The following is a 27,585-nucleotide window of genomic DNA, read 5'->3' as shown; positions in this document are numbered from 1 at the left end:
TAACACACCTTAAAATTTAAAAATAAGTAATTGTGTTAAGTAGTTTTTTTAATTGTGATGATAACTAATTTTAAAATTATAGTACAATATAAATTTAGAAATAAAAGTGTTTAATAAAATATTGAAGAAAAATAATTAGTAAGTGGCATCTCCGTTATAATAATTAGTAAATGCATAAATTATTATTAGTATTTAATTGGGCAGATAAAGAGAAGAATCACCAGTTTTGACTGAGCGCAGCAAGGTTGTGACTGTGATGTTGCGTTGAGAATTGAAATGGCTTAACACGCTCTCACCCCTTCCGTAGTTGTGGGTCTCTTTCGCTGCTCTCATTCAAAGTTTCAATCTTCAATTGAATTAGCATACTATGTCATTATGATTCACCTTATTCCTTTCTTATGTCAAAAATAAATTATTCCTGATTTTTCTTCTTCTGCTTCACACACACCAGCTGTTTGTTTCTTGGCCTCTTCTATTCTCCTTTTGGTATGCTCATTTTTATGTTTCATCATCATCATTTTTATTGTATGATATAATCAGATGACTTTGCCCTTTGTTTTGTTTGTCCTAGTAGCTGTTTCCTTTGATGGGGTTTGTTTGTTTGTTTTCCACGAAATTCTCTCAACTGGGTCTTCCCATGTGAGTGGCTGGTCATCATGGTTTGATTGGTCTGCTTGTGGTGAAAGTCATGTGAAGTGTGCAAGTGAAATAAGGACTAGTTTTGTAGACACGTTTTTTCTCAAATCGGTTGTTTTTTTTATTTCATTTTTTTGTTGAGTGGGGATTCCACCCTCATTTATTTTTTGCTTGAATGGGCTGTCTTTGGAAAGTGGTGCTCATCTCGTGCATTGTGTCTTTGATGCAGTTTGGTATTTTCAACAAGTTGGTTGGAATGGGATTTGCTTTCTCCTTTGGTTCCTCTTATGACTTTGCTACCCCAACCAAAGAAGTTCAATGGCTGGGGTCTGTCTTTACTGGCATCATCTTCTGTGTAATTGTAAGTGAAAATGTGAAATGTGTTGTTCATCAGTTTGTCAGTGTCTTGTGTGTTGCAACATGCAATTTGCATCTTATAGTTTAGGGAACTATGTCTCTACTCTCTATGGACCAAATTAGGATTTTGGAGCCTTGTGGAGGAGAAGAAATGCATAATATAATTTCAAAACATCATGAGGAAGAAAAAAGGGAGGGAAGGGGGACAAATTAGGGATACGCCTTTTATTGAATTGAACTAAGATGGCTGATAAATCAGATGAAGGACTTAATATATAAATATGAGAGAATTAATATTTGCTAATCATGTATATTATTATCCAAAATGCAGGATCAGTTATGTGATGTGGTATATTCATAATGTAGGAATGACTACTAGTCTTTTGAAACTAATGCTGTCAGGTTGGGTTTAGGATGTAATTTGGGGATTAGGTATCTTCAAAATGATATTATGTATTGTTTAACCTGATTTTTTGTGGTTTTACTGGTTTATGGTGAAGAAGGAATAAAATATTTCTATCCAATAGGAAGAGCTTGTATAATTGTGCATTTTTATGGTGAAGTTATTAGTAAAGGCTTTGTAGATACAGGGTCATGTGGGTTGTTTTGGAACATCCTTGACTGAAATTGCAGTTGTGCTTACTCTGGTTTGGAAAGAAATATTTCTTTTTAAGTGCTCTGCTGGCTTCTTCAGTTCAAATAAATATGGTTCACTCTTATTATTTAATTTAGGCTTAAATATGTTAAATGAGCAAGGTTTGATTTTAATCCCTGTTAAACAGATTTTCATGGATGATGACACCATTCCTTTAACAACAATTCTAGAGGAAAATTTAATGCTTTAATAGTCAGCGAAAGATTTTATGCATAAGTTGTCTTGTCATTGTTGTCAACATAACAATTGAAGATTTTATTTAACATTAGTGTATAATGCCTTTTACTACGTCTGCATAATTTTGCTTTGCACTTTATATTTTGAACTTATGATGTGTGAGAGTTGATTCCTTTATGGCTTTCATATCCAATTGAATTTTCACTTAATAACAATCTGAAAATCCCTTTGAAAGTAATTCTTATTGGCTGTAGAAATGAAATCTTTGTTTTGTAGCTTTAGATCCTAAAGTCTTTACTCTTTAGGTTATTTGAGACTTTTGAGTGTAAATTGAGAATGGAGTCAAAGTTTGAACTTTTCGGTTTATATACATACACAAAGTATCCTTTCATTCCCATTTGTTGATGCTCGTGTTAAGCATACATGTTCAGTTATAGATGAACGGTGAGATAATACTGAAAACCTTATAGTCTTATGTAGGTTACTTTGTTTATCAATTAACAGCTTTGAAAATTGATCCTTTTCTCATTTCCTTCTGGCAGGTTTATAGATTGACTGCTATTTTGAGTTCTGTGTTGTTCACAGGATATGGGAAATTGAGTAATGCACAGAAAATTGAATGGAATAACCGGTAAAACGCCTTTGTATAAAGATTTCCGTTTACATTTACTGTGTCCATAATTGGCTTTTTATGTTAAATTTAAGATATTTTGCCAATGCAGGGGATTCTCAACATTTCACGCTCTGTTTGCATCATTTACGTCATTTTACCTCTTGATATTATCAGATATCTTCAGTAAGGATGCACAAGAAGAGCTTATTGTTAATAGATCGTCTACTTTCTCAAATTCGGTGCTGGGGGTATGTTGAAGATAATATAAGGAAATTTTAACTTGTTTGATTTGATAGAAGTTGGTTTTAAAATTCTTTTACATTCTAACTATATTTGGGCTAAAATGACGGTGATGCATGTGAAGGTATTGATAGAATATACAGACTGAAAAGGTTAATATCATTACTTGTTATTGTACTGTTTTATGTTTATAATTCAATATTCATGTAGTACCATCGTTAGTCTCCTTCAGGTACTACTGAGTACAAAATCAAGCTGAAGCTTAGAATTATTTAGATTGTAGTGCTTTTAAGAAAGAACATGTGTCTTTTCTTGTGTAGAACTCATTTTTATATTGTGTAGCTTTTATGATGAATGCAAGAGGCACAAAAACATTTTCTGGTGTGTGCTGATAGACTCCTGCGTGCAGTTGGTGCACCCCTCAGTTGTGCTCTGAAAATTTGGGAGATAGAAATGTTAAAGCCAATTTTTGTTCCCCATGATCTAATGCACATGCTGGTGGTGCATTCTTAAATCTTAATGTCTTGTTACTCTTATTTTTTATCTTCCCGTTTCTTCTTTTTTCTCTATATCTCTTATCTCTCTTATTCTTATTAGTAAACATTATTGCTAGGCCTTATTAAAACAATGATTGTCTTGTTGGCTTATTTGTGGTTTTGTCTTCTATAATTTCCCCCGCTTTTTTCTTTCTTTCCAGATTTCTATAGGTTATTTTCTGACAGATCTGACAATGATTCTTTGGCATTTTCCAGCTTTAGGGGGTATGGAATATGTAAGTTCAAAAGATATTAAGTTTTCTTGCTATGTTTAATATATTACATAATATCAGACATTGTGTTTTTTTGCACATTGAACTCTGTCTAGGTTTTCTAATTAGGCAGTGTTAAACTAACTTCATTTGCATTTAGGTTTTGCACCATGGGCTGTCCATGTTTTCAATTATCCAAGCTTTGCTAAGTGGTCAAGCACAGATCTACATACTAATGGTTCTTTTCTCTGAGAGCACAACTCCCTTTGTAAATCTAAGATGGTAAATCTGTTGTTCATAGTTTGTCACTTTGACTTCATCATTTGGTGTTCTTTAGTCAACATTGACTTTTTACTTTGATTACATATACAGGCACTTGGACATTGCTGGTCTTAAGGGCTCCAATCTTTACATTTGGAATGGTGTTGCATTGTTCTTCGGGTGGTTGGTACTATATAATATACTTTTGGTCTCAATTCCAATTCCACTATAGTACCTGAATGAATTGCTTATGGTCATATATCATATATGGTTATATTTTGGTGCTTTTTTTCCTAATTTTTTTTTTTTGGTTCTGGGTGAGTCATATGTTGAGGCAAAAGGAGCAAGTAGTGATGATGACAGAGATAATTGAAAAGGATGATCAAAAGGGTTCTGACTAAATGTATGCTGCATATTGCTTGCCTAAGTCGGAAACCTTTGGGAGATGTTTTTCCTTGTTATTTTTTTTAATATATATATAAATTTTTTTAAACACATTCACAAATAATTTGGGTGGATCCTTTGAGATTTAAAAGGTTCCTTAAAATAATTAAATCAGGTAGGTTAATTATGGTGTCTAAATATGAATATGATGCCTTTTTCATCCCACTAAGAAATTTAGGGCTTATTTGATAGTCAGTTAAGAATAAAAATAGTTAGTAGGACAAGAGTGGGAAGATATGAGTAGGATATGCTCTTATCCTATTTTGAGTTTGGCGCACACTTATAACCTAATAGACAGTAATATTATTAATTATATGCAAATGGCAAAATTTAGCTTTATAGAATGTAGTGGTAGTGGTGGGGTGGAGATAATGGTAGATGGTAGCTATGGTAACAACGGTTTTTTTTTTTTTCGGGGGGCAGGGGTGTGTGGAGGGTGGTGGTGGTTGCTTTTGTGGTGAGATGATGACAGCAGGAATGATGATGGTGATTGTTATAGTGGTGGTGACAATAGTTCAATAATGGTATTTGTGGCGTGCATAGATAGTGTCTGTAGCAATAATTTCCCATTTGAAAAACATTCCATTAGAGATATAAAACCATTTATGTGCTTTCATCTATATGCTTAAGGGTCTGTTTGTTTTATTTTGCTAACTCCATTTGCATGATTTCTCCACTCCCATCGAAACACATTCCAATGCTCTAATTTGTCAAAGTAAATTCTTTTTCACTTCGGCCGTGACTCTGATCCTGAATACAAACATGCTCTTATATGTAAGCAAGGATTTCAAATTTGTTGTGATCTGTTTTTATGATTGTAATGATGGAAGTTTGGTACTTTACTTTGTTGTTTTGATTCATATCTTGACATGGTTTATCCCTTTATATTTTGTGCTGCAGATTGCTAGGATTATCCTATTCATGTTCTTTTTTATCCACATGTGGACCCATTTTGATGAGGCAAGCAGTTTCTGTGATTCCTCATCACATATAACTTCACAGTTCCCCCTTTGATTGTCATCTAAGAAATAATTCCCAACTTTTTGTTCTCTAATTTCAGGTCAAGGAGGTCTACCCATTGGGTTTTTACAGCTTGCTTGCGGTGCCTCCTGTGTTGACAATGATGAATGTGTTCTGGTTCTGGAAGATTGCCAAGGGTTTGGTTAAAACTATTTCAAAAGCAAAACATAGCAAGTGAGCCTACTAAATGGCCATTGAATTTATTCAATACAGTTGTGATTAACATTTTTATTTTTCATTTACCATACTTGCAATATTAAGTATAATTTTATGCTGTATATTTGGCATTAGGCAATAGCATATTTTTTTCAGTGATTACATGTATTATATGAATCATCACATTCTAAAGATCAGCAGGAGCTAAAACCACAATGCTATATCTGTCATTACATAGTTCAAACATTCTGTAAGATCTTTCTTATCTTCTCATTTACTCTTATGACTTTGCATTGAATATAGCTCAAGCTTCAATTTCATTCCTATAATGTTTATCAACAAACATGACATGACGATGTGATAAGGCCATTACATCAGCTTAACACTGAGCGCCTTAAAAAAAATTGTTTCTTGTTGAGAAGCCTAATACCAGTTGCATTTCCAAGTGTTTGACCTACTTTGAGAAATCAATTAAATCTTGTTAGTTTGGAAGGTTAAATATCTGAAGTAGTTGGCATTTCCCAAACCCAACTTGCAATGAAATTTAAGCATTATTGATGATCAAGACGACAATTTTGACTCAAACTCTGACATGACTTCTTGAGTGAGACTCCGGTCGTTTTTAATTGGTGATATTTTAGTAAAATTTTAGTTTTTATTTAACACATTTTTAAATTTCAAGATAATATTAATTATATTTTTATCAATTATATCTTTATAGTTCATTTAATTTTTAATTAGTTTACACATTGTATTTATTGTGGAGTAAAAATGAAAGAAGATAAAATAGAAAACATTAAAATTATTTTATATTTTATCCGTTTAAAAAATAAGTTTCTAAATAATTATGTCAACATTTTAATGTAGTATTAATTATTTTTATTTATATTTCCAATATTTTTCAAACAGTATTGTGTTAAATCTGGTAAAGAAGATTAATTATGAAGTTAATTTCGTAAAACTATTTTTTTCATCTATTTATTAAATGTTTTTGGCATGTATAAAATAACCCTGTAAAATACGGCACTTAAGGGAGTAGAAAACAATAAATTTTCTTTGAATATGTTTTGGTTTGTGTAAAAAAATTTTAAACAACTATTGAAAAATGAGCAGAAATAGTAGTATTTTAACACTTATATATTCGATATTTCATCAATAATTATTTTTTTTATCGTATCATATTTTATATCCGTACTGTAGGTGTTGAATATTATTTTGGTCCTCACCATTTTTTCTTTGGTTCACAAATATTTGTTTTATTAGTAAAAGAAAGCATTAGAATCAAAATCCGACGTGTAGCCAAGAAAGCAGCAGCCAGCAATATGGTATAGAAATCTTAGCATTATGAACCCTCGATTTGCTTTCCGACCAAAATCAATATCTTTTGTATTTGTTTCACATGTCAAGCTGACAACTTTTTAGGGTCCACAAATTAAAATGTGTAAAAGCATTTTATAGAGATAGGTTCATGATAATTATTTGTGTAATTCTATCCATGCATGTTCTAAAGTTTTTTTAAAATACACATAATAAATAAAATAAAGGCTTATGAGTGTAATTTTGACGTATTGTCGATGTAAATATTTTCTATACAATTAATTAATTAGAAAACATCCTTTATATGATTTTTAAATTAACTATTACAAAGTCAACAATTTTTCTATATGTTACAATTTGTAATTGAATGAGATTGTAAAAAAGCTTTTGTACTGTCAGGAAATTTTATTTATTTATTTTAACATTTTATAGACAACTTAATTAAATCTTAATTCTAATCTTATCGTCTTTGTAATTATGATAAAAGAAATAATTGAGTTCTAATTAAAAATAACAGAATAAACAAGTCTAACCAAAATATAATTGAATTAAGTAAGCTCATTTGGAGGGGACCCCACAAAATTATATATAAAAAAACCTGAGTTTTTTTTTGTTTTTTTGGTAAAGATAGAAAAATTTATAAAGATGGTCATAACGAGAATTGAACCTAGGTCCTCATATTTCTAACTATCCCAACCTCCCTTCACTCAATCACTAGGCTAACCCTAGTAGTCTTAAAAAAACCTGAGCTTTTAGTCTATAAAAGTAGTCTGGTTTAAATCTAATTCTCAAACAGAATTATAAACGGTTGTTTGAGAATAAAAACAATTGAAAGAATATCACAAATACAAGCTTAGATAAGTCATTAATTTGAGTAGTACTGTGTTCGATTCTCTAAAAAAGTTCTTGAGTTTGTATATTTTTTTATGAAAAAAAAAATAACGCGATTGATATATATACTAGATATTGTATACATTGAGGACCATTCCATCCCGAAAATTTGAGCCATTGTTGAAAAAAGATAGTGTGTTGGGCCAATGAGGACCATTCCTTCCCTAAAAGATGGATCCACTGAATTCAAAGTTTAATTAATTTCTTGCACATTATTCTGTGGATGTTGAGACACCTTGGAATTTGTGGATCTCCTTCAGTTGAACTCTCCTACTAATCTGACTCTGTTCAGGCAATTTCAATGAAATTTTACATAATTTTGAGAACTGTTTCAGAAGGGGTAGATGAAGCAGTGAACATTCAAATGGGAACATGAACAGATTATTGCTACGTAAAATTCAAAACTGATTCAATAATTCATGTTGGTTGAAGGAAATGAAAAGAGTGAGTGACTCTCATCCAACATTAATGAGGTTCCATGACCCCGTTAATATTCTTCTCAACTACTGATTTTTCATTTAAATCATTTCTTTATAAAATATTGCTATTAAATGATTAATAAAGTTTGATAGGTACATATTACAATATTTTATCATGTTGTGTAAATGTTAAATATGCAATTTTATCCTGAATATATTGGTACTCTTTAGTTATAACGATTTTATTAATAGCACGCTTTAAAGACCTTTAAATATCAACATTATTATTGAAAAAAAAAAATAGAGTTGATATTAATGACATGCTACCTTGATACTACTAGATAGGATGCTAGACTACATAGAAAATTATCGCATAGATTCAAACTATAAATACAACAATTTTAAATTTGAACCCACATTCATAAAGAAAATGAGAATCCATGCTAAATCTATAATTACTTGTATCAACAACGACGGCAAAATAAAAAATTCTTGCTGAAAAATTATTATTTCATAACCATTTTTTTTATATCAAATATTCAATTTGGTCCTTGAGTGGTTGATATTTCTTGTAATATTTGAATTTTTAAATTTTAACTCTCTTATGCAAGCTAGTCATTTTGTTATATTCAATTATTAACTGTTAGTTTTTTAAACAGTCAACAATTAAGTTTCGGGCTAACATCTACTCTTTTTGTTAAGTCAAAAGATGATCCCTTAAACTTAGAATTTTAATGCTAACAAATATTTTTATATAGAAGAAATGTATGCGAAAATATCTTTAAAACATATATTTGAAAAACTTATCAAATGAAGTGTAAGACGTAGATTATTTATAAGATAATTGTTAATTAGACGAAACATACTGTGTGTCTTATATACATTAAATATGTATTATTATTTATTGAGACTAATAACAAAGTTTGTTTTGAATGTTTCATTTCTTATCAGATCAAAACAAAAGACTGTCTTGGAACTCACAAATTTGTTAAAGAGAAGAATCATGCTTTTTGTCAAAATCAAATCCCTAAAATCATAGAGAAAAATAAGTAAAGTCACTACTATAGCTGCTTTGTGCTTACATTACTTCTACAAACTCCGTTTGGTATGTAAAGTTAATAAATAACCTCCTTAATCATATAAGAGGTACTATTTGATGGTGAAATGCATTTAATTCTTGCATTAAATGTGCCAAATGGTTATATGTTACCAAAAGAGAAGACGATGAAGACAAACAAAACAATCTTATGAGTTAAACTCAAAATGTTGTAACGATCATCTTTCCCGAACTACTATATCAAAAGATCAAAGTACAAGAAATAAAGAGATACTAATTAGTTGTATAACATCTAAGTGAGACGACACAACATTTGAGTAACCTTTATAACCACTGTTATAAGATTGAGCCTGGAGAGCTTGTTCGTAAAAGAATACTTAGTTGGAGAGGCTTGTTGTTAAAAGAATACTTGGATAGTTGCTTAAGAGGTAAGTCAAAGAATACTTAGGGTTAAACTAGAAGTGACTTATTAAAAGAATACTTGTATCTTTATTTAAAGATAGTGAAACTCAATTTAGTTAGATTGAGAATTGGATATAGTCTCGATGGCTGATGCAAACCAATATAAAAATACCAGTGTTCCATCTGTTTGCTCTTCTTACTTCATCTAACTAGCATTACTACCGTAGGAAACGTGCAAGTTTTTAATATGCATTATTTTAAATGTGTTTGGTTATAAGTGCTATAGTTAAAATAAAAGGTTGTTGTTGAGTTTCATAAGATTTTCTATAGTTCAATTTGTTTGTCTCAATCATCTTTAATTTTTTCGTCGATTTTGATTACAAGCTTAGAATTGTAAATCCTAAATTATTGAAATTGAGGTTCAGCAAAATGAGTGAATTTGTTATATTTAATGAATTGCAAAACTCCTATAATAGATGCAGAGAAGAGCATAGTGGTAATTGTCCTCTTTATTATTATGATAGATTACAAAAATGGTAATAATGAAAACCAAATCTAAGTCCTCGTACTTATATTATTTGAACTCCTTTTTTCTAACCATTAAACTAATTTTAGTTGTATATTGTTGCTTGTAACAAGAGTAGAGAAAATATTATATTATTTTTGTTGGAGAATATATGTAATTTATTAAAAAATTTATAGCTATATTTTTAGTCTTCCAAATTTAAAAAATATTTTTCTCAAATTTAAAACTCATATTTTTAACCTTAAAATATAATTTATTATTATTTCAGTCCTTAAAATTGTTTTTTTTTATAAATTAAAAATAAAATCCTATTTTATTCTATCAAAATTACTAATAACATAATTAACTGTGATAATTATGTAATATTAATTAATTTAATATATATTTTCACTAATAAAAGATATTAGCAGAAGAAACATATGCGATGCGACAGAATAATAACAAGGGACCAAATTCAGTGAAAAAAAAGACTAACATATATATATATATTTTTTCCAATAAAATTACATAAACTAAAAATACAAATTTTAAAAGTGAGAATTGAGAAACTTCTCCAAATTTGAAAGGATATGAAGGTACATAAAACAAAAATCCATTACTGGTTTGGAAAAAAGACGTTGCCCGCAATGTAAAAGAAAACGTAAAGGCATATCATATGACACAACTCAACTGAGTGTATATGGTGCGCACTGTCAACTGTCAATGCCAATTCCTCCGCGGGGCCCACACAAATCTCAAACACCAAAGCTCCCCTAATACCTATCGCCGTTAAAACCTTTGATGACAACAACGTCGGAACACACGACCAAGTAACGGAATTGTTCTGGCTCGCAACTCCGTCAACTTCTACATTCGCCTCCTATGAACCTTTCCTCTTTCTCTTTCATCATTTTTTTTAAGGTAAATGTTTTCTATTAAACCAAATGCACACACAAAGATTCTTTTCTTCTTTTTTTTTTTTTTTCCCTAATATTTTGTTACATTAAACTATTCAATCATGTTCCTTTTACAGAAGTTGCTGCTTTTGAGCACCGATTTCAGTGACCAATAACGGGTTTTGAATGTTTCAGATGAGAGGGTTTTGGATCTCTATGATTTTCAGCTTTTCTGGGCAGTGTTGATTTTCGGTGATACAGTTTTTTTTTTTTCTTTTTTTTTTCGCAAAGTTTCGATTTTTTTTATCTGGGTTTTTGGAAAATGTGGGGTAGGTGGTGGTGGGGTGGCGGTGGCGGTTTTTTGAGGCAAAGGGTATCTGCAGTTGTTAATGTTAGTCACGGGTATGGGGAAAAGCTTCATCCTTTGGATCCTCCTTTGCTGAAGGGTGTTGTTGAAGTGATGTGTGGTGGAAGAAGGGTTGGAGGGGTGACAGTGACACCTTTATCTGTTGTGATGAACCATTTCAAGAGGGGTATGACAACTTCCACTGGAGATGGTAATGGGATTGGAACAGACGATTCTATATCATTCTCTGAAGCCAAGAAGCTTATGAGGTTGGTGAATGTGGAGTCACTCAAGGTGAAGCTTGGTATGGAAGGGAAGGAAGTTATTTGTTACTCTGAGCTTCTTGAGGCATGTGAGAACATGGGAATTGCACGGAATCCCGCGGAGGCTGCAGCGTTTGCCAAGGTTCTTGATGAGGCTGGGGTTGTTCTCCTCTTCAGGGATAAAGTGTATTTGCATCCTGATAAGGTGAGGTTTTGTATTTGAATTGTTTACGTTTATGCTGGCGTAAGAACTTAATTTATGCTTGTGGGGCTCACGAAAAGTATGACTGGATCTAAGTATATTACAGTATATTACTTGCCGCAGTTGCTTGAGATGTCAATTAGTGCCTCTTTTACTGCTTTTTACTGTGCGGGTCCTCCCTGAGCCATGTGTTGTACTTGTATTTCTCTTTAAACATATAGGGAAATGTTGATTGGTAGGATTATTTATGGATTTGTAAAGAAAAAGTTTGGATGGGTTGTGACTTTTTGTAGCATCACCCTTTTGAGTTATAATCCTGTAGCCTGTTGGAGACTCTTGTGGTTTTGCTTGTGAGTCTTCAGTTTATCTTGCATTATTGCATATACACTTTAGCACACTCCATATTCAACCTGAAATAATTTCATGAATTGCCCTTTGGTTTAACACCGTGGTGGATGGGAGTCATTTCTTTTCTTCTATCAATTAATGATCCGGATTTGAATTTTCTTACTTTCATGCTTTGTGCCCTTTTCTCTTTCACTGTAATCGAAAGAAGTAGAGCTGATCAAGTCTTGGTACTGCTACAGGTTTTTTCTGAGCTAGAAAGGAGAACAAAGTGAATTTAGAAACTGAGAACTTTAGCTGTCAACACCTCTGTAGCTCCAATTTATTTCATTGCATCTCATTGACATCACCATTTTAGGCCCAATCTTTTTTTTCATTGACACATGTCATGAACTCATGATAGATATCTTCGATTGCTTGACAAATATGAAAATATGATATTTACAAACTTCCTGTGTCATCCCTGCTTGATTGCAGTCTTTACTTAACCTCAGCTTTGCTATCTATTAGCCATGTATGTTTTCAGAGAATCTTGTTTTTGGTTGTGAAATATTAACATTGTAATTTTTAAGTTCGTTAGCTGTTATATATTGCCACACATGTTTCTGTCAGTGGAGGAGAATATTAATGGTAAAAATAGACATCCCCTTCCTCTATGGAGACCTTATAATCGATTCTGCTAGTACTAGTGTGCAATATTTTAGTTTAGTCTTTTTATGTGAGGTTCTGAGACACATATCAAAGCCTACGCTTCTCTTGCCCTTTGCTAAAAATTCCAATGATTATTTACCAATAGTCTGTGTAGATTATTCATTTGAATAATTTTACTGGTTTGAGGCTAAAACATGGGCTAACGAGGCATAAATGGGAATAGTGTTCACGATGTTGTTAAGTATAGCTAATTAGTTATGTTTCAAGTGCACTGCTTGTCATGGCTTACCATGTCTCAAACCTGCTTTGATGTTGAACTGTTATTTTTGTTTGAACTGGCTACTATGCTTCAAAATAAAACCATTGCAGAACTTCGTGGTTTGACAGTAGAAAACAATATCTTTGTGGCTGCTTCAATTTTAAGATTTTACATTCAATTCTCTATGGTGTGTTTGGATGCCTACCATCTATTTGCCAGGTATCTGCCTGGTTTGGTGCAAGCTCAGTATGTTTGGATATATCTTATCTGCTGAACCAACATTTTGTTGATGATATGAAGTTATGAACCTCTTGAGGAAACAGTTTCAAAACAGACATGTAGAGTTTAGAAAGTAATATGCAATTCAATTTTATGTTTTATCATGGATAGGTTCTAAATTCATTGATTCTGTTTCTGTTGTTTGGCAATGTTCTCTTCTTTAGGTGGTTGATCTGGTTCGAAGAGCCGTTCCACTGGCACTGACTGCTGACAACGACCCTATGCGAGAGGAGTTAAAGAAACTGCAGGAGAAGAAAGAGGAAATCGATGTGTTGGCGCATAAGCAGGTGCGGCGCATCCTCTGGTCTGGACTAGGATTTGGTGTGGTTACCGTCGGCTTCTTCTTCCGGCTAACATTCTGGGAATTTTCATGGGATGTGATGGAACCAATTGCCTTTTTTACCACAACCACAGGGTTGGTTATAGGCTATGCCTACTTTTTACTAACTTCAAGAGACCCTACTTATCAAGACTTGATGAAGAGGCTCTTTCTTTCAAGGCAGAGGAAGCTGTGCAAGAGGAATAATTTTGACATTGAGAGATTCAAGGAGCTCCAGTGCAAGTGCAAAACTCCTTTACATGCTACAACTGTTTTGAAAAATCGCATAGGGGTGGAATTGGATCTTGATGATGCTTTACATAGAGACTAAAATTTTCAGGTGGTTTAAAATTCTATTCTTTTTCTAATATATTATAGTTACAATGTTCCCCTTGTTTTAATGTTTGAGGGGAGAAGATTAAACTAACTATAGTTTTGGCTTCTTGAATATAAACTTATGCCCTTAATTTTCTTGACAATGCATAAAGATTTTTCGTTCTTTTCCATTTGTTGTTGTTTTTTTTTGTTTTTTGTTTTTTTTTTATCAGTAGTAAATATTATAAAGACAACAAAAATGTTCGAATTTACAAATTTGTTTATACTATCTTAATTTTTTTACTTATAGACCGACGCTAATGATTCTTTTAATTTGTTGTTTGCTTGATACACACGTATTTCGGTTTCATCTTTGTTAGTTTTTAATTTTGTACATTGGAAGAGCAAGTGGATTAGAATGTATGAAAGTTTACTAACATATTAGAATGTACGAAATGTTTTTGACAGTGAGCTTTCATATTGTTGCTGGTGCGTTTTGATTCCACTTTTTCAGAGCAATTTGTTTCCACACTTTGGTTGTAACTTTTGGTATATATATCTCAGCTGGTCCCGAAGAAGAAAATCGCTAATTGAAAATTCGTGGTAAAGAGATACTTGGATAAGCCACATGAGCAAAGCTCAAGTCCTTTAAGAGTTTTTATGAAGTTTGTTTAAATTTACTAAAATTGATTACATTAAGGTTTTCTGAAACTTATTTTAATCCATTTTTTAAGTTAATTTTGTAAAAATATTTAGATTTATTTCAATGTTTATGATAGAATTTGTAATGTTGATTCTCATAATGAAATTTATTAAACAAGCATTTAAAAATTATGACTTATAATTTTTCTTTTATGTAATGTGACTTTGCACTGTTTATAGGGCAGAAATTGATGAAAGATGAAATTAATTTATTTGGTCAGAAATATTAGTGGGTCCACATTTTATTTTCGTTGCTCATACCAAATTTAATTGAACCCGTCTACCATTTGATTGCCTAAATGTTTTATAATCGACTTAATTTAATTGAACCTTGAAGAGGCCTTTTTAATTAATTAAGTGATATAACTATTCAATTAAATTTGTTTTAATCCGGAGTTAATATTTAATCGATTAAAAAATGTATACAATTGCTAAACAATGCAACGAATCAATGCCGCTTGAAGTGCCACTTTAATCGATAAAAGCTTAGCAATAATCAATTAAATCATGTTCCAACACCTTACTATCATTTGAATGATTCAATTAAATCTACGTTTTAATTCATCGTGTGCGGCTACCCACAATTCTTGGTCACTCCATTGTCATGTAACCCAATTAAATTTTTTAAAATGTATTAAATTATGACATTCACACACTGCACTTCACATCAATCAATTAAATATGAGTTAATCATCTATAAAATATCAATGTAAAATTTTTTTTATACAAGCAACCAATTATATCTTTTAATTATGTCATGTCACTATAAACACATTTAATTTTAACAATGACATGACACAATTAAAAGATATAATTAGTTACCAGTATAAAAAAACTTTACACTGACAGTGTATAGGTAATTAACTCATTAAATATATGTTATGACATTAGTCTAATTCATAAAGGCATAAGTGAAATTTACAATTTATTATAATTTATTTCTTCTAGCTCCTTTTAAACTAAATAACTTCACAATATTATTTTTCTTCAATTTCTCTTCTATTTATCTCAAACTAGACAATCCAAAATTTATTCTTATTCCTTATTTATTTCTCTCTTTTATTTTTCTCACTCATTTCTATCCTCCTTATCAAATTAAGTATTGGAATACAAATAAAGTTTCACATCAATAAAATCAAGAAAAGAAATAATTTATAAAACACATACATTCTTCGATGGTCAAAAAATCTTTTGAAAAATGACCAAAACTAAAATCGTGAGAACTTAATCCTAAAACAGATAATTTCATAGTATTGTGAAGTTGTGTTTAAAATAACATGATAGGAATATGAATTCGATGACAACCAATAAAATGATACATAAAGACAAATTTTGTTGAATAAGAAATTGTTTCTTATTTGAGAAGATTATTGAGATATAAATAAAGTCCCACATCAATAAAATAAGAAGAAGAAAAAATAACTAATAAAACATATGCATCAATAGTTGAGAAATGACCAAAAACAAATTCGTAAGAATTTAAACCTAATGCGAATAATATCTTACTATTGTGAAATGTGTGAAATAACATGATAAAAATATGGATTTGACAACAACCAATATTGTGAAGACTTACATTTAAAGCGAATAATATTTTACTATTGTGGAATTGTGTGTAAAATAACATTAAAAATAACAATTATAATCCTCCTTTTGATATAAATATCCCCTCAAATAAATACTGAAAAATAATCCCTAACATTAAGATGATTCAAGACACTGGCTATTCCCCCAAAAGAAATTAATTTTCCTTCCAGATTTGGATCATGCAATAACTTGTTCATTCCCCATTTGCAGCTAACATTTTAGTAAAAATGCAATAGACCATTGAAATAAATTGTTTTTTACAAGCATGCATCAACATTTTTACATAACCCTATACATGTTGCCTTTCCTATATATTGAAAAGTCACACTCAAGGCAATTTAGCAGTTCAATCACGGAATCTTCACTGGATCCATTAAAGTGCTCCAAAACATCGCTCAATGTAGCCTGAAACCAGTAAACAACACATTTTCTTATAATTATAATAATCACAGAGCAAAACATATAGATAGATATGATAAAGCTTTGCCAGAAACATAAAAAAGTCCTCACTAACCCCTTCATTAAGGTTCTTCAACCACTCTACAACAGAACTCTCTGTAGCCTTTAATTTAGTTGAATTCGCTTCCTTTGTTTCACCGACTTTTTGTCGTTTGTTTGGGAATTCCCTCTCATTGGCTAATGGAAGCTTCTGTACCTCAGAACCATTGACAGATAGAGTAGGTACCTCATTGATTTCTAAGTCGCCTTTTTCTGTTGAACTTTTGGCAGAAATGTTGTCTTCACAATGGCTTTCCACGTGGCACGTATTTAAAGTAGGATCTGACAAATTTGAAGCATTATGTGCAGGTTCATCATCTTCCCCAGTCTGCTGATTTTCAGATTGAACTGCTTCGAGGGTTATTCCACAGTTTCGCATTGACAAATAAGTCTTGATGTGCTGATAAGTTATCTGCACCAAGAAAACTTACTCAATCTCAAGCTCATGGAAGTGATAAGCAGTTCACGAGCCAGAAGCTACATATGATACTTAAGCTCCTCCTTTTTTGGTTAACCACTTACACTACATCTGTTTCATGGAAAATTTACCTTTGGATGTTCTCATTGTTTTGGGACACTCACATTTCAGTGGTTAATGAGTAATATTTACAACGTAACAAGAACTTTACATGAAGGAAAAATAGCATCAGGATGGTAAAAGTTTCTGAAACCTGGCCACACAAATCTAGCATTACAAATGCTTTGTACACTTACCTATTGCTAATGTAACCTTGTATCCACTCTCATTGGTCAATGGATAACCATATAACTATGCATGAGTCAATGATCTCAAAACCAAAGAACCAAATATGTACAAGTTAGCAGCATTTTCAAGAACAAAAAAGTACATGTAATAAATCTAAAATCATAAAGTTGAAGTCAAGGAGTATAGAGCTATAGATTGAAATATGTTGGACCATATATTTGCATCAATACCTATATGTACTCAAATCATGAAGGTAGGAAATTTGAACTCACTTCTTCTGGCAATTCATTTTTTATAGGCTTCAGCTTATCTGTAGATCCAACTTTTGAAATAGCACTTTGAATTTCTGATATGATCTCTACTGTCAGTCCTATCATCTCGCTGAATCTAACCCAATCAAAAGCTAATCCTTCTTGAGCAGCTTCCAGCAGATAATCAGCAACAGTTTGTTCTTTTATAGGAGCTGATCTACCTGGAGAGTTCTGAGATTACAAGGATAGGAGAGAAAGAGATTATACAGTGAAACATGTGAAGCACAGATATTTACTACTGACAACAGACTCTTATGACATACAGCAATCTCCTGAATAGAACGACCATCTTCATGCCACATTTTCCATGCTTCTAACTTTGCTGGTGTCAATCTTGATGATGTCAACTTTGTCGATGTCAACTCTGTTGATATCAACTTTACTGATGTCAACTTGGTTTTTTTGGTTATTGGAGATACTTTCCTTCCTTCAATAGTTTGCGAAGTTGCTTTCCCATCCAATGATAGGTTTAATCCTTGTGACAGTTTCTGAATAACTTGAAGAAAATGATCTCCATATCTCGTTACTAGGTGCTGTAGAAAGTTGTTTAATGTTAGTATTTCAAAAAACAGAGAAGTAAATGAAAAAAAAATGCTCAAGTTACGTGAAGACACATGTAGTCCAGGAAAGAAGTCATAATCATCATATTAATTTCAAAACAACCCAGAATCAGATAGTATGCCAAATAATGTTTTTTTATTAAAATAGATTTGGCTTTTATTAGAAAAAATAAAAGATAACAAAATGCATCAGTGGAGGGAAGTCTATCAAATTATATATAGCTGAATGAAAATAAGAAAGAAAATAAGTTCAGGAATACATCAGGATTGAAAATTGAGTAAATCAAGAACTTTCAGCAAAAATAAAGGGAAAAAAGTGAATCATTAAAGAATTAAATAATAAAGTAAAAACCAATGTAGGAAAGTAATAAATAATTTATGTTTACTAAAGCTATTTTGATGAGTTTCCCAAATTAAGTTAAACTCTACTGCCATTCAACTGGTTCCTGCTTATTCTTCTTGAACCAGCAGAGCTGGTCCAGATTGCAGATATCTTTAAAACACTGAAGAGCTACCTGATTCACACCATCAATGTTTGCTAATCTGGCTTTAGTGGACGGTCTTGCCAAAGCAATTTTCCTGATTGTTTGATCACCACATAGAGCATATCTACAAGGAAAGTATAATAGCTTTATGAAGAAACTATGGATTAGATAAACTAAAAGAATAGACAGCCTTCAAAGTATTAAAAAATAAAACCATACGGAGCTGTTCCAACACTTCTTGCAAGCTTCAATCTTTCTTCCAAAAGCATTTGGTAGAGCTGTCCCTCAGCCTGAGTAGAGAAGTACAACACATTTAAAATTAACAGATGAAATGTATCAAGGAAATAAATACATGTGGCTATGTCTCTTATAAACAACAATTTGAAAACAATAAGATTGCTGTTTAACTTTTTATTTTAATAATCGACTTATTTATCTTACATCTACATATAATTGTCAACACTTATCCAAGAAGCTTCATTGAGAATTAGAAGAAAAGAAAGAGAGAAAAGAAGTTGAATAAAGATAAGACTACTTCATTACCAACCTCTGAAAATCTCTCTGATTCAGAAGTGGATAAAGTTTTGAATTCTTCTTGTGTGTTTCCATTATCTTCTTCTCCAAGCATTTCAGAAGTCAATGTCAAAACCAAGGGAGGTTGATAATCTGGTCTAGAAGAGGCCAAAAATTGCTCTCCTTTTGAGCTAACACTGATTCATGAGAGAACAAAGTTTATGTCTAATTATAGCTTCAGTTGCGAAACATGCTAAAATACTGAAACTCAAAAGTTGCATAGTAGATGGGATTTGACATTGTTAAGCCCCCAATTATGAAAGTTTACAATAGAACAAATAAGAGGCCCAAATTAGAGAAGCTCAGCTCTGTTAACAAACTAGGTGAGGTGATGGACGAGGGAAACATAACATTAATAGTAGACAGGGGGAGAATAAACAGAGAGTTGGAAGGGAATAAGGCAGATTTTGGGAGTTGTTAGAATCGTGTTGGAGAGGAGGGACTCTTGAAATCCCTATCATAATTCAGTGTAATTCTTTCCTTCTCGAGGAGTCATTGTTCCAGGAAGATTTCAGTGCAATAAATACTTTTTTCATTCTATCTTCTGGTTACAGATTTTGAACATCCATAGACTTCAAATAACTACTGCAATCTACTAAATAACTTGAAGAATCTACCTTATAGTTCTGTACGTGTCACTAACAATCTCCTTCAAATAACCTGTAGAACATTAGGAGTCAACTATAAATTGCATCTAGATTTTTTCTTTTAATTGAAGTTATGGTATAAAATAAAGTCTCATTTTTTTATGCAAATTGTGAAGTATTTCAAATGTAAGTATACTGCAGCAAGAAATGAACTACAGTTACTAAATAAAGAAATGCATGAAGAATTGATTATGTAGGAAAACTAAAGAAAATGCTAATTATATTTCAAACGTTCTTTTTCCCTTAGAATAGATGTATGTTGATACTGCTACTAGGTCACAAAAGCTCTGGTTGAAGCAAGAAGGGAACCCACACCCTCTGTGGGTTGATTGAAAATAAAGTGGTCTCTTGCCATTATAAAAAATTCACTCAGGTAATCAGACAAAAAAAATAGAAAGTGGCAATCCAATCATGCCCAAGATTTTGAAAATTACTACAAGAGTTAGCGAACAAGCCAACAAGGTAGTAAAATTTAACAGAAAGTGGCAAACTTGAATTCATTTTCTCAACCCAATGAAATAATTTATACAGCACACAATGTACAAAGTTAAAACTGCCTTCTAATAATTCAAATTCCCAAGAAAGACAGAGGCAACTCAGACAGAGCAACAGCAAATGCAATTGCTCTACAGAATTCAAACTATCCCTGAAGCAAGAATGTCAATTGACAGAACTATTTGATCGTAAGTCATGACTGTAACTAGGAAAATTATTTCCTCTCAAAATACCTTGAAAAATCAATTGATGTCCAAGTGCTTTCCACCAATTTGCTGGATAATTTTTCCCCAGTCCATGAAGTGGAAGCTTGTCAAACTGAACTTGAAGAATTTTCTTGGCCTACAAGTCACAAGCAAATACAACTATAAGTAGTTGGAAGGACATAATTAATGGCAATGATAAAGGTTAAATCAAGGTTATTGATGACGGATAACGGTCTATGGCGATGAGGCCAAAAATCCTTTATAACTCTATGGCGGATGCCATGGCGGCCTATGGCAGGCAAAAAAAAAAAAATAATAATAATAATATTTTTATATATTATATACAAAGAAAACAGCAAAACAATAAATAACAAGTAACAAAACTAAATTAAAAGCAACATAATATCAACTTAAATACTAAAATATCATAACAACAATACCATAATTCATTAAGTCTCTTAACATAATTGATTAAAACACAATAAAAAAACACAGAAAAACAAAAGTACAAGAAGCATTTTGCTAATCTAATCATCCTCCTCCTCATCATCATTCTCTTCCTCTTCCTCAATGTAATCATTCTCTTCATAAAATAGGAACAATAATAAAATAGGAACTCAATATTAGTTTAGAATTTATATAAAAAAAAATATAAATTTAAATTGACCCAATTAGTAGAAGAATTAAGATTAAAAAAAATTCTTGTTGCAGACGCAGCAACCAGCTCATTAAAAATTAAGAAAGGACTCAAAGGAGTAGGAAAAAGTAAAGGAAGAAGGAGGATTAAAACTGGAGAAAAAAAAACTGAGGTTTTAACTTGCTGGAGTTGCTCGCTGGAGTTATTCGCCGGAGTGCAAGACCACCATGATTCAGGTTGCCGGCCAGAAATGTGACCAAGGGGTGGTGGGCGACGGTGAACGACGGTGATCAAAGGTGGTTTTGAATTTCGTAGGTCCTGTTCATGTGCGCGTTGTGGTTCAGGTCATTGGAGTCGTGGACCACCGCGGTTCAGGTCGCTGGTCGGAGAGGTGACCGGCGAGTGGTGGGCGATGGCGGAGGGACGTCACCGGAGACGGCTTAAAGGTAGATGAGCTGCGTTTGGGTGGGTGGCTGGCGTAGCTTCTCATTCTTGAACCCTAAAACCGTTAGGGCATACTTGTTGGGCCTAGTTTGAAGCCCAAAACTGGCCCCAAACCCGTTATGCCCGCTATCACCTTTATAGCGTTATGGGTCAAAACGGAAATGGCGGCTGCCACGGCAGAAATGGCGGACGATGCCACAAAACTCCATTTTGCGGATGGCGAATGGCGGCGAGGCCCAAAACCGCCCCGCCATACCGTTATAACGGTTTTTTGATAACCTTAATGATAAATGAAAACCTAAATGATACTTATACTTTTAGAGTATATCAAGTAGAAGGTACTTTTAAAGCAATGCATTAACCAGAGGCAGTAAAAAGGTGAAAAATTGCTACATTCAAAATCTGTTTGGGTACTCAAGGATGAATATATTCATTTACCATGCTAAATCTGAGTCAATATGCAGTAAGGCTTCAATGATTGACACCAATAATTAGTTGAAAACTTGAAATACAGGGTTTATAGCTCTTTACATAGCAACCTTGTGACTACAAGCAAAGGAGTGTCTTTTGTGCAATAGAATAAATGTAATCTTCATTATATTTGAACACTTTTAGGATCATATTATTAAGTCATGACCATGGTTAGTTAAAGAATCTAAATTTAGAGCATCCGAAATCAAACTTCCATCAGTGGATGAAAGATGCAATGGTGCTTTCTTTTCTTCTTTATGCAACTGTAAAGTTCATGATTGTCAATCAGTGTTAGAAACTCAAAATCATCACTTGAATACTCTTTTCAATTCTGTAGACCTAGTTAATCTCCCATCCTTAGACCTATCATGACAATAAAATCCCAAATTTTCTCCCATCAATCAGTTCTTAATTAGGGCAGCAAACTGACTTCTGCAGCTTCATTATTAAAATATTATACCCAAATTTGACCTCTATGTATAATTTCAATTCTTTTTCTAAAACACCTATTGATGCTAAACTAGATGAAAATAGACAGACATAACCATACTCAAGAAGGACAATAAGTAAAATAAACCATAACTATCAAGTAAGGCTGAAAAAGCTAAACAACCTAAATGTAAAAACCAACTCAGAAAGGCGACAATAAAAAATTAAGAATCTACTTATTGTAAACAAGTGACAGTAACCACAGAAAAAAAAATTTTAGTAGAAACTCAAGGATAATAATCATGGCAATAGATAAAATGGGGATTGGGGAGTGCATGATAAATAAAAGAACAAGACACTAATGCTACCAAACAATAACTCAAAAAGTGAATGAATTCCTTATAAATGAAACTAAAATGTTTCCTAGTTTTGATTTTGAACTTACTCGTGACCCTCGCAAAACATCAATGGGCATATTAAGGCCCCAATGGCCCCTGCATGAATGAATGCAAGCCATTAGAAGAAACGCTTCTTTTGACATGTCACGCTCTTTCTTTGTGACTTTGCAATTATCGCAGTTCCCTACAAGGCACATATCATTAAAAAGAAAACAGAAAATTAGAGTAAACTAAACAAGAAAAATGAGTTTAAGGCAAGATTATCACTGGTTTTGTCAACCTGTTCAGTTAGCTGATATATTTAGCAAGTTCCTATAATAGCCTAGATTTGACTTTATTTGTAACAAGCTTGGGTGCATATGACATACATGATCCACCTTGAGGGGGAGTATTAGGATTATAAACATACTATTACCCTCATTCAGTAAAGGCATTGAAATAACAATGTCTGGTTATTAACTTAAGCTCTAACTTTACAAGTGGACAATTGTAGTAAAGCAACCAAGTGAAAGACAAACCGCATCTGTCAGCTGAAACTTTTTCCCCAAAGTATTCAAGCAAGAACTTTCTTCTGCAAGTTGTCTGCACACAATAGCGTTCGGCAGCCAGCAATGACTCCATAACAGCTTTTCTTTGGTTTTCCTGGTGCATTGGAGATTCACATACTATTAAGAGAACAGGGATAACTTGTCTGGGGAAAATATGCAAGAAGTCAGCAACTCCAATGCTCATTTAACCACAAAAAATCATTAGCTTAGCTATATATTTTTTTTCTCTGATAAATACAAATATACATACTGATTTTAAATCTCCACAATAAAAGTCTCCCTTTGCAAAGTCACTTCTTGTGTAATAGAGCCAACAAACAGAAGCTATACCATCTCTACCACATCGTCCACTTTCCTGGTAGTAGGACTCTAGACTCTTAGGGCAACCATAGTGAATCACTTGTCTTATGTTAGGTTTATCTATGCCCATGCCAAAGGCAACGGTAGCCACCATGATTTGCAGTTCATCTCTAACAAATAATCTGAATAAAATAGCACAGTTCAGTTAGGTTTAAAAAGCATTGAAGTATCTTCAACATTAGAGAGAGAACAGGAGTGAGGGAAGGAGCATGCTCCACCTTCACAATATCAGAGGTGAAATTCCATTTCATGTTCTACAATAAGAAAGAATATTCACCTATGAGACTCCTCTCGAGCTTTTCCATTCATTTGGCCATGGTACATTCCTGCTTCAATGCCTGCTTCGGAAAATGACCTGAATATCTATTTAAAATAATATCAAGGAAAAATTAAAACAAGAAAAGGCTATAGTCAATACAGACAGACATAATTTAGACAGTGAAAAATGCAAACAAGATGGAAAATTAACTGAATGCAAGTTTCAAATGGTCAGTAATGATATGAAATCACAACACTACTTTGGGATTCATTTGTAACATTTCTAGAACATTACCTGCTCCACATCTTTGATTGTTGTGCAGTAAATTATAGTTGAACCACCACTAGCAACTTCTTTTGAAATTTCTTGCACAAGCTCATCAATAAAAGATTGTCCACGGTTAAGTAGTTTGACACCATAGAAAAGATTTGGGCGGTCAAATGAACCAACCATAATATAAGGATTCTTCATCTTAAGAGAACTGGTGATGTCAAATCGAACCCTGGCAGTAGAGCACATAAATTAATATGACAGTATGTTTATCTCATTTGACTGAATAAAGTTAGGGTATACTAATAAGTAATAACTAAAAGAACCAAGAAGTACAACAGTGTAATATAAAGAAGCATCATATAAATTCATTAATTAAATTTGCAAAGTAGAAATATCAATAAATTCTTATCCATTCTTGTAGCAATGTTCAGAATAGTGTTCAACAAAAGTAACAAAAACCTTTCCTCTTAATGAAAAGATATTGTACCAAAGAAAGAAAGAGAAAACAACTACCAGAAGTACACCGTTTTGGAAGTACTGACGGAATTGTTGTACCAGTTAAGATATAAATCAAATAAATTATATGTTACAACGAAACCTTAAGCAGCCCTCCCCTATCCTCAAAACTGTGTTCATCAGAAGCAAGTTAGGATTCTGCAGAGGTGTTTCAATAACTCCAAAAGCTGGTAATTTATTTTTTCCACAAACAGAAACATTTTTAAAACTAAAGTAACCCAATAGGCTTCTAATAGAACTGGATCAGGAGATGTTTATTAAGAAAAGTCCTCTATCTCTGGAAATCTATCAATTGGATAACAAAATTCCAGTTCAGAGAGGAAAATACAAATCAGTGCTGGATAACAGAAGCACTAGTCTCCAACCCCAATACATTCAAGTCCTGGCTCTCCTTCCCTACCATATTGTCCCTAACTAACTACCACTATCCTTCTTCTTTTCCTAATTCCACATGTGTCTTGATTGTCTGCTAGACAAATATTTACAGTTAGTAAAACTAAGACTAGGATTTCAATCTACTACTCTTCCCCCATATCTGTTTAATCCAACAGCTTCAAAATTTGTCCCCCACTCATAATCTCATTCAGAAATGAGGCTTATAACTGAAGACATTATTCTAAAAAACTATAACAAAATGTGGGAGGGAGGAGCTGATGAAGACATAATTGGAAACTTCCAAGCAAAAACATGCATGAAGAAATGGGAGGCATGTTTATCAGTTTATGATTATTTTATGAAATAATAAAATATTAAAATATTGAGTTTCTGGTTAGTCTTCATAAATTGAACTAACTTGATTTTGTAATTCTATTATTCTCCAGCATTTACCTTCACTGTTATTTGTGGAAGTGAAAGACACACACAAAAGAGAAATGGAGAGACAGGCAGGCAGATAGAAGGCTGCAATGGACTGAGGTTTGAATCCAATGCTAGCAAAACATGTAAATGTAAAAACCATGATAATGACACTGACTTGCCACTAAAATCAAATTAGTCAATGAACAGTTGAAAAGGAAAATCTATACAAGATAAAGGAGGCACAAAATTTGTATCAGAATAATTAAGAAGTACAGCAAATATATGCTTCACTAACAGCCAGATTAAAAGATGCTTACTTTTCAGTAGCAGTTGCAGTTAGACCAACAAAAGGAACATCTAGCAAAACCCCACGTAACTTGTCTAGATGCTTGTACTCCACCCTAAAATCATGTCCCCATTCCGATATACAATGGGCTTCGTCAACAGCAAAAAGACTAATTCCAGCCTTTAGTAAGTTGGACCAGAAACTACAAGATTGAATTTAACAGTAGGTCATAATTAAACAAGACATAGTATGGACTAAGATTGGTGATCCATTTCCTCCAGATATTAACAAGATAATTAAAACCAATAAAGTGCACTAGTCTTATAACTTCTAGAATAGTTCCATGACACTTCAATTTATCAACAAGCTATACAATGTTCGTAATGTACTCAAAATAAGGTCATGATTTACACAGCTGAAGTTTACACATGTTTAATCCAATACCTAGTAGAAACTGAGCATGCCTTCTCAGGAGTCATGAACAGAATGTCAAACTGACCACGTTCAGCTTTAGAGTGCACAGTGGAATCCTTCTGAGCGCTTCCAAGATATTCAGCTCTGATGCCCCGTTGTTTCAAAGCCATCACCTGTTTCAGATAATAATTTGAATATATAGGCATTGAGAGCATAGACATGTAAACAAGAAGACCCATTCGGAAGAATTGATCATTTCACCTGGTCTTGCATCAACGATATCAGAGGGCTCACAACTATCCCAGTCTTATTAACAACCAAGGGAGGTACCTGATAGCTGTTAAAAAAGAAATACACACTTTCACTTTGAACTCTCCAATTTAGGCAATTAACCTCAGGAAGAGGCAAAAAAAAAAAAAAAAAAAAAAAGAAGAAGAAGATAGTGAGAAAAAGTAAAAAGGGACAATGACGCTTTTTACCACAAGGACTTCCCACTACCAGTAGCCATGACCACCAAACAATCCCTTTTCTCAATAATTTTCTCAATAACTTCCCTCTGATAAGGCCGAAAATCCGAAAACCCAAAGTATTTCTGTATAACAGCAACAAACACATCAGCATCCAACAATCATAACACTCAAAACCGCTAACAAATCATTCACAATATTGATGGGGCAACTCAACAACTTTTTCCATTGCACATTCCATTTTTTTTTCTACTGAGGAAGCAACAAAAACAAAACTTTTTTCAACCCCACCAACGAAATTGAAAACTGGAACGTGGGTATTGAAGTTTTCTTACAACAAATAAAAGGAAGCTACGAAACCGGAGTTAACAGCATTGCGCAACCAATTATCTTCTTCATTTTTTTATGAAAGAGAAAAACGAAGTTGATAGGCAAAAGAGATTGATTAGGGTTACCTTGAGAACGGAGGAAATAGAGTGCATGGTGGCGAGAGGAGGAAGAGAAGCGTAAGGTCACAACGTTCAAAGCCACTAAAGTACTGCAATGGGTAGGGGAGTACGCTGATACTCTACTCCCGCCAATTCGACCGGAAACACAGAGTTCTGGGCCTCACTATGGGCCTGAGCTTCACAAGGGCTGGGCTTGAAGCCACATGTATCCTCAAGAGGCAGTAGGGCTTGAGTTGAGAAAAATTATTAGGCTCATGATATATACACTTCCTTTTTATATAAGTACACCTCTT

At 32.9% G+C, this 27,585-nt stretch overlaps 3 protein-coding genes across 6 annotated transcripts; 2 read left to right on the top strand and 1 right to left on the bottom strand.

The window, feature by feature from the left end:
- Positions 1-203: 203 nt before the first annotated feature.
- On the top strand, positions 204-5,551 carry LOC109789187 (uncharacterized). 3 transcript variants are annotated; one of them, XM_020348086.3, is made up of 9 exons: positions 204-309; positions 866-997; positions 2,368-2,456; positions 2,548-2,686; positions 3,376-3,450; positions 3,587-3,708; positions 3,799-3,874; positions 5,032-5,091; positions 5,192-5,551. In XM_020348086.3, the coding sequence occupies exons 2-9, from the start codon at positions 893-895 to the stop codon at positions 5,327-5,329; spliced, it is 804 nt and encodes a 267-aa protein (XP_020203675.1). In that variant the 5' UTR covers positions 204-309; positions 866-892; the 3' UTR covers positions 5,330-5,551. The 3 variants fall into 3 exon arrangements, with proteins under 3 accessions (XP_020203675.1, XP_020203676.1, XP_020203677.1); XM_020348087.3 differs by having other exon boundaries at positions 204-313; XM_020348088.3 differs by lacking the exon at positions 204-309 and adding an exon at positions 320-486.
- Positions 5,552-10,548: 4,997 nt separating this feature from the next.
- Positions 10,549-13,964, top strand: LOC109789178 (calcium uniporter protein 1, mitochondrial). 2 transcript variants are annotated; one of them, XM_020348077.3, is made up of 3 exons: positions 10,549-10,819; positions 10,990-11,608; positions 13,304-13,964. In XM_020348077.3, exons 2-3 carry the CDS (start codon positions 11,117-11,119, stop codon positions 13,787-13,789), a joined length of 978 nt encoding a protein of 325 aa, XP_020203666.1. In that variant the 5' UTR covers positions 10,549-10,819; positions 10,990-11,116; the 3' UTR covers positions 13,790-13,964. The 2 variants fall into 2 exon arrangements, with proteins under 2 accessions (XP_020203666.1, XP_020203664.1); XM_020348075.3 differs by having other exon boundaries at positions 10,932-11,608.
- Positions 13,965-16,111: 2,147 nt separating this feature from the next.
- Positions 16,112-27,462, bottom strand: LOC109789190 (uncharacterized). The gene is made up of 19 exons (XM_083071301.1): positions 27,299-27,462; positions 26,856-26,968; positions 26,638-26,713; positions 26,407-26,549; positions 25,994-26,164; positions 24,384-24,591; positions 24,108-24,193; positions 23,721-23,952; positions 23,441-23,564; positions 22,970-23,106; positions 20,571-20,679; positions 19,813-19,855; positions 19,170-19,332; positions 18,842-18,912; positions 18,653-18,746; positions 17,841-18,110; positions 17,539-17,748; positions 16,577-16,972; positions 16,112-16,467 (listed from the first exon to the last, which is right to left on the bottom strand). Exons 1-19 carry the CDS (start codon positions 27,323-27,325, stop codon positions 16,342-16,344), a joined length of 2,799 nt encoding a protein of 932 aa, XP_082927427.1. The 5' UTR covers positions 27,326-27,462; the 3' UTR covers positions 16,112-16,341.
- Between the last annotated feature and the right edge of the window lie 123 nt (positions 27,463-27,585).

Source organism: Cajanus cajan, chromosome 3 (assembly GCF_000230855.2).
Source record: "Cajanus cajan strain Asha chromosome 3, NIPB_CcT2T_4, whole genome shotgun sequence".
NCBI lineage: Eukaryota > Viridiplantae > Streptophyta > Magnoliopsida > Fabales > Fabaceae > Cajanus > Cajanus cajan.
The sequence above is the reverse complement of the archived record's forward strand: the minus strand, read 5'-3'. Positions and strand labels throughout refer to the sequence as shown.

What these genes read in the sequence shown, in the direction of transcription:
- LOC109789178 (XM_020348077.3), top strand. Translation starts at nt 11,117, where the DNA reads ATGTGGGGTAGGTGGTGGTGGGGTGGCGGTGGCGGTTTTTTGAGGCAA. An exon ending in TGTATTTGCATCCTGATAAG is followed by an intron (nt 11,609 to 13,303) that starts GTGAGGTTTTGT and finishes TCTCTTCTTTAG; the next exon opens with GTGGTTGATCTGGTTCGAAG.
- LOC109789187 (XM_020348086.3), top strand. Translation starts at nt 893, where the DNA reads ATGGGATTTGCTTTCTCCTTTGGTTCCTCTTATGACTTTGCTACCCCA. An exon ending in GCATCATCTTCTGTGTAATT is followed by an intron (nt 998 to 2,367) that starts GTAAGTGAAAAT and finishes TCCTTCTGGCAG; the next exon opens with GTTTATAGATTGACTGCTAT. An exon ending in CTTTAGGGGGTATGGAATAT is followed by an intron (nt 3,451 to 3,586) that starts GTAAGTTCAAAA and finishes ATTTGCATTTAG; the next exon opens with GTTTTGCACCATGGGCTGTC.
- LOC109789190 (XM_083071301.1), bottom strand. Translation starts at nt 27,325, where the DNA reads ATGCACTCTATTTCCTCCGTTCTCAAG. An exon ending in ATTGTGGAGATTTAAAATCA is followed by an intron (nt 23,565 to 23,720) that starts GTATGTATATTT and finishes CCAATGCACCAG; the next exon opens with GAAAACCAAAGAAAAGCTGT. An exon ending in ATGTTTTGCGAGGGTCACGA is followed by an intron (nt 20,680 to 22,969) that starts GTAAGTTCAAAA and finishes TGTGACTTGTAG; the next exon opens with GCCAAGAAAATTCTTCAAGT.